The sequence below is a fragment of the Macrotis lagotis genome, chromosome 1 (assembly GCF_037893015.1).
Source record: "Macrotis lagotis isolate mMagLag1 chromosome 1, bilby.v1.9.chrom.fasta, whole genome shotgun sequence".
NCBI classification, from domain to species: domain Eukaryota; kingdom Metazoa; phylum Chordata; class Mammalia; order Peramelemorphia; family Peramelidae; genus Macrotis; species Macrotis lagotis.
In genome coordinates, this window is record NC_133658.1 from 716,813,781 (window position 1) to 716,827,757 (window position 13,977).

The 13,977-nt window shown below is 34.9% G+C and overlaps 1 protein-coding gene across 1 annotated transcript in view; it reads right to left on the reverse strand.

Moving 5' to 3' along the window:
- Positions 1 to 486: 486 nt before the first annotated feature.
- ARL6IP6 (ARF like GTPase 6 interacting protein 6) overlaps positions 487 to 13,977 on the reverse strand; it is a 63,468-nt gene continuing 49,977 nt past the window's right edge. Inside the window, exon 4 of the mRNA XM_074215970.1 lies at positions 487 to 4,668. Coding sequence (XP_074072071.1) covers positions 4,575 to 4,668 — 94 coding nt within the window. The 3' untranslated portion in view covers positions 487 to 4,574. The remainder of the gene's footprint in view (positions 4,669 to 13,977) is intronic.

Consider the following 13,977-nt stretch of genomic DNA (forward strand, 5'->3'; position numbering starts at 1 on the left):
GCATCAAGGGTATGATCATCTTTATATATAGCTAAGGTAGGGAAAAGGGGTAAGTTATAAGAAGTGAAGAACTGATTGGGATTATTGATTCAAAAGACATGAATAGTTTCCTCATATAATTCCAAAATGGTTCCTGCAGAATTTGAACTTCATAGATTCACCAATAAAAGCCTTAGTGTGCCTTTCTTCCTATAGTCCTTTAGTATTGTCTGTTTCATTACCAACTGGCTAAATGTCAAAAGAGATAATGAATTGTTTTAATATGTATTTCTCTTATTATTAGTGATCTGGAGTATTAATCTCCAGATTTTCAAAGAGCACATTTCAATCAGTTCAAAAAAAAGGAAAGGTATCATCCATAAAATAAAATTCTTCAGGGATAATCAACTCAAGACAAATGGAAAACTCTCAAGAAATTAATTCCCAAGAAATATCTTCACAAATACTAAGTATTCCTATAAAAGATGGTAATAAAAACTCAGAAAATTGTTAGTGAAAAAATTTATTTGAAAATTGTAAACACATACATTAAAGAAATGACAGTTACATGTTTCTTTTTTTTTTTTTTTTTTTAGATTTTTGCAAGGCACTGAGGTTAAATGGCTTGCCCAAGGCCACACAGCTAGATGATTATTAAGTATTTGAGGCCGGATTTGAACTCAGGTACTCCTGACTCCAGGGCCGGTGCTCTATCCACTGTGCCACCTAATCACCCCATGTTAAAACATTATATATGATGAACATAAATAAATGTTCAGCATGATTAGAAAGCGTAGATACTAAGAAATAACAGTCAATCTCTTAAGTAGACAAAAATTACTAAATATATAAAACAGGATCTTAAGGACCTATGCAACATGAAGAATCTCACAAATGAAACAAGAATAAAGAGGTTGAAGACAATCTTTCAATTAAGACTATGATAAGGCAATATACGTACTTATATTAGCACAATTTTTCTAACTAGGAAAAAGAATTATGTTTGTGTATATGAATTGCTTTTAATGACAGGATGAAGCACGAGTTATGGTTTATAATAAATTTTTCCAGGTAGAACCTCTGATAGTTTAAGAATAAGATCTGTTCTAATCATGCCTTCTATGTGACTCCTGTTGCTGGACATAGAAGGCAATTCTCAAAAGGAAGTTATCATGCAAAAACCCGCCCCCCCCCCACTTTTCAAAATTAAAGTGAAAAGTAAATATAGGACAAGAAGCAGCAAAGTATAAGATGTGGGTTCTAGTCCTGGTTCTCTCATTAATTATAAGAATTACAGTGATTTAAACTTCTGCCTCAGGTTCATTTATAAAATGAAAAAAGATTTGATTAGGATGACCACTAAGGTTTCTCTTCCAGTTCTGATTCCATAGTTTTTCTAAATATACTGTATGTGTGTATGGGTATAGGTATGTAAATGTGAATGCATGTGTGTATGTTGGAAAAGGATTTTTGACCTTATATGAATCCAAATTTGTAACCCTATACTAGGGGCAGGGAATGTTTGGCCCAAGGGCCATTGGTCTGACATCGCCATGACAATAATAGGTGGGACTTAAAATTCAATATATCTAATTTTTTAGGAATTGTTTGACTAAATATAGAACTGAATGATGTTATAAATATCCAAATTGCCCTTAGCAGCAAAAATGTTCCCCACTCCCCACCTTAGAAAAATGGATAAAAATTGCACTAAAATATTTATGTAATACCTTTTTGTTAATTGGCAAAGCAATGGGGTTAAGTGATTTGCTCAAGGTCACACAGCTAGGTTAATTACTAAGTGTCTGAGGCTGAATTTGAATTCAGATCCTTCTGACTCCAGGGTCAGTATTTTTTCTAAGCAAAGTTAAGGTATGTAATAAACAGATAATAGATTTAGTAATATCCTGGGGAGGAATGAGAGGTACTATTTCTTCATCATCCTTTAGGCAAAGATATTAGTCACATAGTGAACTAAATTCTATATAATTTCTGGCTCAAAGGACATGAATGCATGAATTCATGCATGATTCCAAAATATTTTGCAGGAGAGTTGGACCACTTTGTATGCTTGACTTCCCACAGCCCCTCTGGTATTGACTGTTTTGTTACCAATTGACTGTGTTAAGTGAAATAATGACTTGTTTTGATTTGTATTTCTCTTAATATCAATGATTTACATAATGTATATATCTATGATATATTTCAAGAAATATCAGAGTAGCTTAATCAAAATGCTTTAAAAAGAAAGAGCTTTTTATCATATAATTCTGGTTTGTCCCCTGACAAAAAAATAGAATCAAAAGCAAAAATACCTCGACTAGTAAAATAGTCTACTTCCTTAAACTAGCAATAATCAAGATTGTACAATGAATATACTTAGACATGGACTCAAGGAAGATCTGAGGTTGAATTCTGTCTTATACAATGACTAGTCATGTGACTTTGGGCAAGATCCTTAACTTCTCTTGTCCTCAGGTTCCTCATCTGTCAAATGTAGATAATAGCACCTACTTACCCCCCAGGTTATTGTGAAGATAAAATGAGATAGTATTTGTAAAGCATTTTTCAAAAAATAAAACACTATAAAATGTGTTATTATTATAATTATCACTCTTTATATGTATTTACATATTGAATATAGGAACATGCATGCTGAAATAGTCATAAGTTCTTAAATATGAACTTGAAGTTCATATCTTTTAGGAGCTAAGAGATCCTTTGGAAGGGATATTGCTCTTAAAGAGCAAAGTGGGTCTGAATCTAACAAATACTTCTTTACCTTATTTAATGCCATAAGAATCTGTAGAAATGGATTTATATTCCTGATATATAATGGTAGTACTTCATATCTAGCTACATAATGTGTGTAACAAAGATAAAATTTTCAAACAATAATAAATCAGTGAGACAATTTTTTTTTTGATTCAAAGACCAATTCCTGATGAAGTAGCCTATGGATTATAAACAGAACTGAGTTTCAATCAGCTTCAAAGCACTTTGAAATCAATGCATGGTATGACCACAAAGAGTATCATCTATGTACCCTTTCAAAGAGATAAAGTATAATGAGACAATACTGATGGTTCTCCTATCAAGCTAGGTCAAACAGGAAGAAAAAAAGGGGAGTGGGGGGGGGGGGAGAAAGATCATGGGCAGTCATCATTAAACAAAATTTCCTAGATATATTATTCTTTGTCATAGGGAGTAACGACCATCAGAATTTTTGATAGAATAGGATGGTATCCTAGTAAAAGGAAATATCACTTTAGCACCAGACTGGAAGGATCTGCTGATTGACATGAAGGCTTCTGGCACTTTTCATGTTTCTATAGTTTTAATTTAAGGACCTATGCATTTATTCCTAATAGATTCATTCAGAATAAAGTACAAATACCCTTAAGAATTTGAGCAGTTAACCACTAAAATAGCTGATGAATAATTACTCCTGACTGATTTAATATGTATTCCAGACTTCATTAATCTCTGAAAGTACTCCACATAATTTTGTCTACTTTAGAGCAGTCTTTGTAATTTTTTGCTTTTAAAGGAAAAAATTTAGAGGAAAAATACACACATACACAAATTCCATTTATTAGAAAACCTGTTCATTAAATCACTTCACATAGCAAAATGTAATGCAATGGAAATTCTCTATTCTTGTTCATCTTATGCAAGTTAATTGACAGCACAAGCTTTCCTAATCTAATTTTGGTGTTACGAAGAATAGCTTATCTAAAATTCCATATTCTATACTTAAAATGTTTACTATTTAAATCAATTCTTATAATAAATAAAGCAGGATATTTTTGTAAAAATATATTTAAAAATCTAGGGTTGTAGTGTGTTTTTTTCTTTAAAAAAAACCCAAACCAAAAAATGTACAATGAGAATAGGGAACCAGATATGAACCAATTAATGATATTCTAAAATTAATTATTAACTTTGAAAATCTGTTAAATTATCACTGGTATTAAAAGAACTAATTCAAAATAAAATTTAAAAATACAGAAAGCATAAAAATGCAGACTAAAATAGAAAAAATCTATAAATATGTTTTAGTGAATAATTCAAAGTCTAAAATTCTGATCATACAGGTCATCAATGATTATAAAATGTAAAAGTAGGAAGCATGTTTCCTTTACTAATCTAATAACGCTAATTTAATATAAGATAAAAATGAGAATCTTAATTCTATTATTTTAGTAATTCTGATGTTTCTTAATGGAAGGGCAGCATATTATAAAGAAACATACTGTCAAACTTAGGACTTGCATTCAAGTTTTAGGATTACTTTCTTAAAAGAACAATATATAATAAACATACAAAAGTTTAAAAATGAGGTAAAACTCTCAAATTCCATATTAAAGCACCTGAACTTTAAATGATCTAGGATTTTCTTGAGACATGGCTAGGACACAACATCAGCACTCAAAGGGTAGTGGCTTGTTGTTGATGATGATGAATTCGAAACATTCAACGAATAGCAGATAAATCCAGTCTTTTGAAATGATGTTCTTCTAAGTCATTAAAAAAACATGAATTGGATATTCTGTATTTTGGAGAAAATGATTTTCCAGGGAACAAATTTGTATTCACATGAGGCACCATGCTACAGTGAAAGCAGCCACAATGCCATTCAAAATTGCCATGCTATAGCCCATGTGGAAAGAATGACCCGTCAGTCTCCTAGAGAAGAAACACACCAAAATGTCAATTAGTGCAACAAGATATTATAATTAATCATTTAAAATTCTTAAACTTGGGAATTAGTACTGCAAATCTTTTCTAGAAGTTATGATATGGTTGTTTAATTGGCTACTTAAAAAGAAGACTCATGAGTTCGAATCTGGTCTCAGACATTACTAGCTGTGTGACTCTGGGCAAGTCACTTAACCCTGTTTGCCTCGGTTTTCCACATCTATAAAATGATCAGAAAACAACCACGTGACTGAAAACAAGAATCAGTCCTGTTAATTGCCTTTATCCTAATTTTCTGTCTTAAATGGTAATTAATGAACTCATTAGGCAGAGCAGATTCCCTATATAAATCTTCTGAATTTATTTCCGAATCTTTAAGATTTCATTTAGGAGAAGTTATATACCATGTCAACAAAAACACAATTTTGCCTTTAATGGCAATTAAAGTAAATTAATATTAATTTTATTATACTTTGACTTTCTCTGAATTTGTTCTTATACCTTGAAGAATTCTTAACTTATTATTTTTAGCTCATACCATTTACCTCCAATATAACAATACCTTTTGATATCCTTTCCCTCCTAATAAAGGAAAATGGATGCAGAAAATAAGTATACCACAGCGAGAAAGAGCTAAAATGGCACAACAGCAAGAAGATTCCTCTATACAAATATAGAAAACATGCCAGACCAAGTTCCCTGATTGGGAAATCCAAGAAAAAAACAATCAAAGGCAATCCATCACAGATGAGCAACTGCAGACCCTGGAGAAGGGGTCTAGGCAGGAATAACTGCATGGAGCATTCCAATGCAAGGAAAAACTGTGGATAAGGGTAAAAAAAAAGTCTTAGACCCATCAAAAACGGTCCTGAACTTGTGAGGGTTGCAGAATTGGATGCTAACTGGCAGCTCCAGCAGCTTATTATATGGTTCTGGGTCACAAGATTCAGGGTAAACAGAGGAGGGGACAACCTTTGTCTTGGAGGAGCATTTCAGGGTGAGAAGCAGTTGTAGACAGACTCCAGACTGTGTAGTTCCCATAGAACTACAGAAGTAAATAGAAGTTTTTGCCTCTGACCCTAATTCAAAGAATGTAGAGGAATAATTAAGGTAGGCATCACAAACCAATCCTGCTACTATGAACCACAGAGCTTTTCTAGTTACTGACAGGTTAGGTCAAGTAGCAACTACTCTAGCACATATCTATATCCAGGTTAGCAACTTGTAGCACTCAGACTAGGAAGATAGTACCAAACTTTTTGTCCTAGACCACTCTGATATCAATGAAAGCTTTCAGGTTACAACCTATTCCTAAAATACTGGAATAGTACAACATCTCAAGAAGGTAACAATAAAACCTTTTCTCCAGAAGTGTGGCACAGTCTAAGCCTCATGTCAAGGCAAATTCAGAAAGCTGACTGGATGAATGGCAAAATTTACCCCACCCCCACTTTGTCATAATTAAGTTATTATTTTGTCAGGGAGAATCAAGACACAAATGCAAAAGAAAAGGATGACTCTGAAACACTTGTAAGTAAAGCCTCAAAGAAAAACAGTGCTTGGACATAAATTCAGCTAGAATTCTTGGAATAAGAGTTTTTTGAAAAGTAGTCAAAAAAATTTTTGTTTATGAAAGGAGACCACTAAAGGAAAAAAAATGGAAAGAAATAAAAGCTTCAGAAGAAAGAATTGGAAAGAAAATTAATATTGACACAAGAGGCACAAAAATCTTGCCCAAATATCAAACTTCCTAAAAACAGAGCCTAAATGGTTTTTTCCCTTTAATTATTTTTGTTTTTTCAACAACATACAATAATAGTGTTCACCATTCATTTTTTTTGCAAAGTTTTGAGTTTTACATTTTCTCTCTCTCCCTCCCTTCCCTCCTCCCCCTGACAGTCTAATATAGGCTCTACATGGTAATTATACAAAACACAGATCTAGATTAATCATGTTGTGAAAAAAGATTCATAGCCAAGCAGAAGAAAAAATTAGAAAACAATGATACATTACTTAAGACAATTTTATGATTTTGTTTTATTCTTTCTTGATTTCTCACAAAGTCATCAGTTTTCCTTAGCTCGATTCTACATTTTTAAGAATTATTTTCTTCAGAATGCTTTTGTATTTCCTTTTCCTTCTGGCCAAATCTGCTTTTTAAGGTAGTCTTCTTCTCCTCATTGACCTTTTGGATTACTCTATCCATTTGACCCAAACTGGTTTTTAAGATGCTGTTTTCTTTAGTATTTTTTTGGTATCTTCTTCACCAAACTGCTGATTTGGTTTTCATGATTTTCCCACATTGCTCTCATTTTTCTTCCTAATTTCTCCTCATCTCCCTTACCTGATGTTCAGTCTTTTTTGAAAACATTTAAAAATTTTTTTTTTGGCTTTTGCAAGGCAATGGGGTAAAGTGACTTGCCCAAGGTCACATAGCTAGGTAATTATTAAGTGTCTGAGGCTGGATTTGAACTCAGGGACTACTGACTCCAGGGCCAGTGTTCTATCCACTGAACCACCTAGCTGCCCCCTCACAGTCTTTTTTGAGCTCTTCCATAGCCTAAGACCAATTCATATTTTTCTTGGAGGCTTTGACTTTGTTATTTTTTTTGCAAGGAGATGGGTTAAGTGACTTGCCCAAGGCCACTCAGCTAGGAAACTATTAAGTGTCAGAGGTCATATTTGAACTCAGGTCCTCCTGATTCCAGGAGGTACTCTATCTAGCTGTCCCCTTTGATATATTCTGAATGCATATTTTGATCCTCCATAGGACCAAAGTAATTGTCTATGTTTAGATTTTTTTTTCCCCTTCTGTTGTTTGCTCATTTCCTCAGTCTATGACTTGATTTTAACTCTTTGTTAAGGTGAGGCTCTGCTTCCAGAGTGGAAGATATACTGTCCCAAGCTTTTGAAGGTTTGTGCAGTTGTTTTCATGTTCTAGGGATCTGTAAGTTCTCAATTCCTCCAAGGTCTTATGAGAGGCTCTGACTGCTTTCCAGGTCTGTGCTCTGGTTTATGGGTGACAACAAGCACTCCTTTCTGCCATGGAACCATGAGGACGGTTCCTGTTCTGGTGTAAGGCATAAGTTCTGTTGTACTTCTGTTCCTTTTCTTGAGACTAGGATCTGAGTATGGGAGAAGTAACAGAATTCTGCCTCAAGGATAGTAATTGCCCCTGGCCCACTTACCATCTGTGGGCTGAGCATTCTGGAAGCAGCTGAGGGGTGGCTCACCAGGTCTGCTCCTGATTCCTGGGGCTGGGTCTGTGCTAAGGCCTGCACTGGACTGGGCTCCAGTCTCACTCTGGTGTGGTAGAGTTTTCCTGCTGATCTTTCAAGCTGTCCTTGGCAAACCCTGGGCTAAAAGGCCTGGAAGCTACCACCCCTGCCACAGGCTCAGGTGTTTCCAGGGACCCAGGGACCCAGGTGTCCTGGGGTCTGTTCCTGGATAGATTGAGCCACTTTGCACCGGTGTGGCCTGGGCTGCATTTTGGGCCCTTTCTAACCTTGGAGCAACAGCCCCTTCTAATGGATCTTCCAAATTGTCTTGGGCTGGAAAAATTGTTTCACTCAGTCTTTTTGTGGGTTCTACTACTCTAGGATTTGGTTAGAGTCATTATTTAAAAGTATTTGAAATGGTTTGGGAGAGTGCTCAGGAGTTCCTGACTTTACTCTGCCATCTGGCTCTGCCCCTCTCCTTATGATTTCTTATAGAACAAAAGTTCTTGTAGAACACAAAAGTGTTCCATCACATTCATATACCATAATTTTTCAGGCATTCCCCAATTGATGAGTTTCCCATCAATTTCCAATTCTTTGCTACCCCAAAAAGAGCTGCTATGAATATTTTTCCACATGTGGGTTTTTTTAATCCTTTTTCATGATCTCTTTGGGATACAGACCTAATAGCAGTATTGCCGGACCAAAGGTATGAACAAGTTTATTGCCCTTTGGGCATTATTCCAAATTGTTCTCCAGAAAGGTTGGATCAGTTCAATTACACCAACAATGCATTAGTGACCCAGTTTTCCCATATCCTCTCTAACATTGATCATTTTATAATGGCTAAACTGATAGTTGTGAGGTAGTACCTCAGAGTGGTTTAATTTGCATTTCCCTAATCAATAATGATTTAAAGCAAGTTTCCATTATAACTATAGTTAGCCTTATCCTTTGACCATTTATTAATTGGGGGAATGACTTGTTTTCTTATAAATTTGACTCAGTTCTCTCTATATATGTTAGAAACAAGTCCTTCATCAGAAACACTAGTTGCAAAAATTGTTCCCCAATTTACTGCATTCCTTTAATCTTGGTTGCATTGGTTTTGCTAAACATTGTATTTCAAGAAATCAACAGAGAAAAACTGCCAGATCTTTTAGAACTGGGGGTAAAGCGGAAATAGAAAGAATCTACCAGACACTTCCTGAAACCTCTAAATTAAAACTTCCAGGAATATTATTGCCCAAATTCAGGAATCCCAGGGTCAAAGAAAAAATACTTCAAGCAGCCAGAAAGAACTCAAGTACTCCAGAAGCTTAGAACCACACAACACTTAACCAATCATTCACCAGAGAGCCTGGATTGTGATTACAGAAGGCAAAGAAATAAACATATCCAGCAAAAATTAGTATTATCTTTCAGGGGGAAAAATGGATCTTTACTGAAATAGAGGACTTCTAAACATTCCTTATGAAAAGACTAGAGATGAATTGAAACCTTGAAAGAGAGACAAAAGAATCATTGAGAAACATAAAAAGATTAACATACAAGCAAACAATCATAAGGGACTAAGCAAGAATAAATTGTTTACTTTCTAATATTGGGAAATTATATGTGCCCCTCTGAAACTTATTATCATAATAAGGGGACATATCAAAGTAGTCTAATTAGACAGAGAACCTAGGAGGGGTTCTTGATATTCTTGAATGGACAGGGAGAGGAAGAGGGAAGGAAAAGGAACATGAAGATTAGCAAGAATCATCTAAAATATCAGGGTGTACAAGTGGAAACCTGTATAAACAAGGAGGCATGACACTTAAACTTCATTTTCCTCTGAAATGGTAAAAGAAAGGAAGAATATATACAACTGGGCATAGAAATGAATTTCTAAAAAATCAAAAGAAAAATAGGAGGGGAAGAGGATTAGGGATGGGGAAATAAGAGGGAGCATAAACTAGAGGAGGAATTAGTTTTTAGTAAAATAAATTCTAGCAATGTACAAAAATGTTTATTATAATAGTCCGTTTCTCAGTGGCAAAGAATAGTAAACTAAGGTAGTGCCCATCAATTGAGGAATGGCTGAACATGTTATAGTGATATAACTTGTAAATATATAATGATTCCTATGTGATAAGACGCTAGAGCTTTGTGCTTAGACAGGAGGGCTTGTAATCAAAACCAGCCTCAAAACCTAAGGTGTAACTCTACGTAAGTCACTTAATTTCTGTCTGCTTTAGTTTTCTCATCTTTAAATAAGATAATAGAACTTATCTCACAGTGCTGTTTTAAAGATCAATTGGAATATATTTGTAAAGTGCTTAGTACATGCCTAGTCCATAGTGATGCTATATAAATGCTAGTGATTATTGCTATTTCAGATATAATGAAATGAAGAAACCAGGAGAACAATTTATTCAATTGCAATAATATTTAAAGACAAATAACTATTAAATATTTAGGAACTTAGATCAACGCAATGAGCTATCATCATTTCAGTGGTCTTGTCCTGAAACATACTGCTTACCTAAGAGAGAGGAAATGGACTCAAGAGTACAGACTGAGACTTTGGGGGATATTTATACTCAATTCAGGAATTTGCTTTGTTTGCTTACATGTCTGTAACAGGGGTTTAGTTGTTCTTTCTTTCTCCATGGGAGAAGGAAAAAGAGGTAAGAAAGATGTGATAAATGAAAAGCTTGAGAGATTTGGTTTCTGGTAATTAATCACTATAAATTATAGCTAGTGAATAACTAATAAAAGGACAGTCATTTGGCCTTCTCTTGTAAACCAAAAGCCAATCATGGAGGTCCTAAATATTTATATGCCCGTCCAGGAGTGGGTATTCCCAAGATGGGACCATCAAATCTGACTGGTTAACAATTAAAGAGAGAATGAATATAATTAAGGCAAGGTGGACCAATTTTAATAAGGACCTAGAGAAGGTGACTTTGATTATGTCATTCTTATTCCCAGTCAATCCCTAACCTCAGGCAATATTGACAAAGGAACTAAAGGGACCCCTCTCCCCACCCCCAATAGTGAGTAGAACAGAATAGGCCTGAATTCAACTAGATTATATTACCTTTTTAAGGTTTTTCAAACTAACTAGGATAACAATTCCACCTAGATAAGATGGTCTAAGTCAAGCAAATTTTGGGGCAAGGTCAGTAATGTCTTTCAAACACTGGGTTAACCTAGAGGGGTTTATTTCTGAATGAGAAATAGAAAAAAAATCTTAATCTCAAATAATAATTGGTTATTAATATGAGAAAAATGATCCTTTCTCTAGAGAGAAAGCAGATTTTTATTGATTGGGAAGAAATTTTAATATTTATAGCCTCATAGTTCATATATAGAAAGCAAAATAAGGTTCTTGTTGGATATAGTAGATCTTCCAGGGGAATGGCTGAACATGTTGTAGTGATATAACTTGTAAACATATAATGATTCCTATGTGATAGAAGCACTGTCAGACAATAAATGCAGAGAAATAGAAGTATAAAAGCATGAGGTAATCAGAGAATCTTGCCTTCCAGTTTTTTTTTATCAAGGCAATGGGGTTAAGTAACTTGCCTAAGTACACACAGCTAGGTAATTTTAATTATCTGAGGCAAAATTTGAACTCAGGTCCTCCTGACTCAAGGCCATTGCTCTATCCATTGCACTACCTAGTTGCCCCACCTTCCAATTTTAAAATCTCCATCATTACTATTATTTTTCTTTGCTACAAAACCTAGGGGTTGGGTGATATATTTGCAAAATACCAAATATTTTCAATGAACTATAGTACTACAATCTTGGGACATTGGAATTCTATGGAACAGGGAAGAGGAAAAAGTACTTAAAATAGTTATTTTCCAAACTTCAAAGACTAGAGTTGTTCCAGATAGACATAACAGAAACAAGAACAAAAGTTCCTTCTACTAGCTGACTTAAAGCACTCACTAGCCAGGACCATTTTTAGATATTTCTGCAGTGAGGATAAGTACTGCATGACTGGATTACACATTAGTCAATAAAACAGTTCCATTAATTTTCTTGCCTTTTTAAAGTATTCATGGAACAATGAACATAAACCTATTTTAATCTAATCATAAAGTTGAAATATCAGTATTGTCAACCACTGTAGCAAAGACATACTGATGGCTTAGATAAATTTACATTAGTAGTAACAAAATGAAGTTAACCATAGGAAAAAACTTAAGGATTTACTTATTCATTTTTTACTAGCTTATAACAAAAAATAAATAAAAATAAAACAGATTTGGCAGGGTCTTTTGATCTGATAAAAGCACATAAGAGAATGGACAGACAATACTATCAAGAAGACAGTGATCATTGACCTTGTGATACAGAGATACACACACACACACACACACACACACACACACACACACACACACACAATTGCACTGGTGTGCTCCAGATTTCAAACACCTTGCAGTAGCCTTTTGACATAGTTATTAAGCCCTTTTCAGTCATTTCTGATTCTTCATGATCCCATTTAGGGCTTTTTTTAATTTTATTTTTTTAAGATTTTTTTTTTTTTGCAAGGCAAATGGGGTTAAGTGGCTTGCCCAAGGCCACACAGCTAGGTAATTGTTAAGTGTCTGAGACCGGATTTGAACTCAGGTACTCTTGACTCCAGGGCTGGTGCTTTATCCACTACGCCACCTAGCTGCCCCAGGGCTTTTTTTAAATCAAAGATGCTGGAGTGGTTTGCTATTTCCTTCTCTGGTTCATTTTACATATGAGGAAGAAGCATTTTGAGTGTTTTGAGGATGAATTTGAACTCAAGTCTTCCTGACTCCAGGTAAGACACTATCTATTATGTACCTAGCTACTATTGCAGTAATTCAGGCACACAAAATTATCCTAGGAACACAAAGAACACAGGGGGATACACTAGAAAAACTACCTCAGAATAATAGAATCTCAAATATTGCTCAGACACAAAAGTTTCACTTGGTCCTTTTTCTTAACTTCCAAAAGAATCAGCTCTGCAAGAGTAATAGCATTGAGCCAACTTAATACTAGCTTACAAACTGTGTTTCTCCCTGCTGGCAAAAGGAAATCACAACTTAGTAAATTAAGAAGTTCAATGCTAATGAAAATAGGCTCATGTTTATTTCAAAACAGTTCAGTTGTCCTGCCTTCCTTGGAATAGAAAAAGATTTGAATTTCACTTAGTTTATTTTTTCCTGCCTCCTACAAACCAGGCAAATTTAATCTATTTTGTACTGAAATTAAAATTTTTATTTTAAAAGCACAACAGGGGATCATAGAATTTATAGCTGGAACAAACCTCAATGCCCTCAAGTCCACCCTATATCTGAACAGTAATCCTACTATAACATGGAAGCAGTTAGGTGGCCTAGAGGAAGGAGTTCAAATCTGAACTCAGTCATTTACTAACTGTGTGACCCTGGGCAAGTCATTTAACCTTAGTTCACTTAACTCACCACAGAAGGAAATCTCCAGAAGAATCAGATATCACTGAACAACAACTATAATATACTCTCTCCTACACCCTAGGGTGGTTCATCCAGCCTCACTTAAAGACCTCTAATAAAAGAGAATTTACCAAACCCTGAGACAGTCTATTCCCCTTTGGTACAATTCTAATAATTTTTCCTGACATCAAGCTTCAATTTGTCTCTGTGATGTCTACCCGGTGTTTCTAATTATATCTTCTGAAACCACACAAAGCAAGTCCATTCCTTCCTTCACAAGATGGCCCTTCATTTCCTGAAAGGCAGAGATCATACTTTCTCCCCCCCCCATACTTTCTCTTTTCTAGCTAAACACTCAATTTTAGTGTTCTCTTCTCTAAGCTAAATATGTACAGTGCTTTGAACTGATATTCATGTGACATGGATCCCAGGCCCTTCACCATTCTGATTGCTCTCCTCTGGGCATTTTTTAGATTGTCACTATCCTCCTTAAAATGTGGTGCCATTAAAATTACACAATATTCCTTATGATTCTTCGTCTGATTCCTTGTCTGATCAGAGTAAAGTATGAAGTCACTATCTTGTCCTTATTTTTGGAAGTTTTTTTTGGTTGTACATAACTG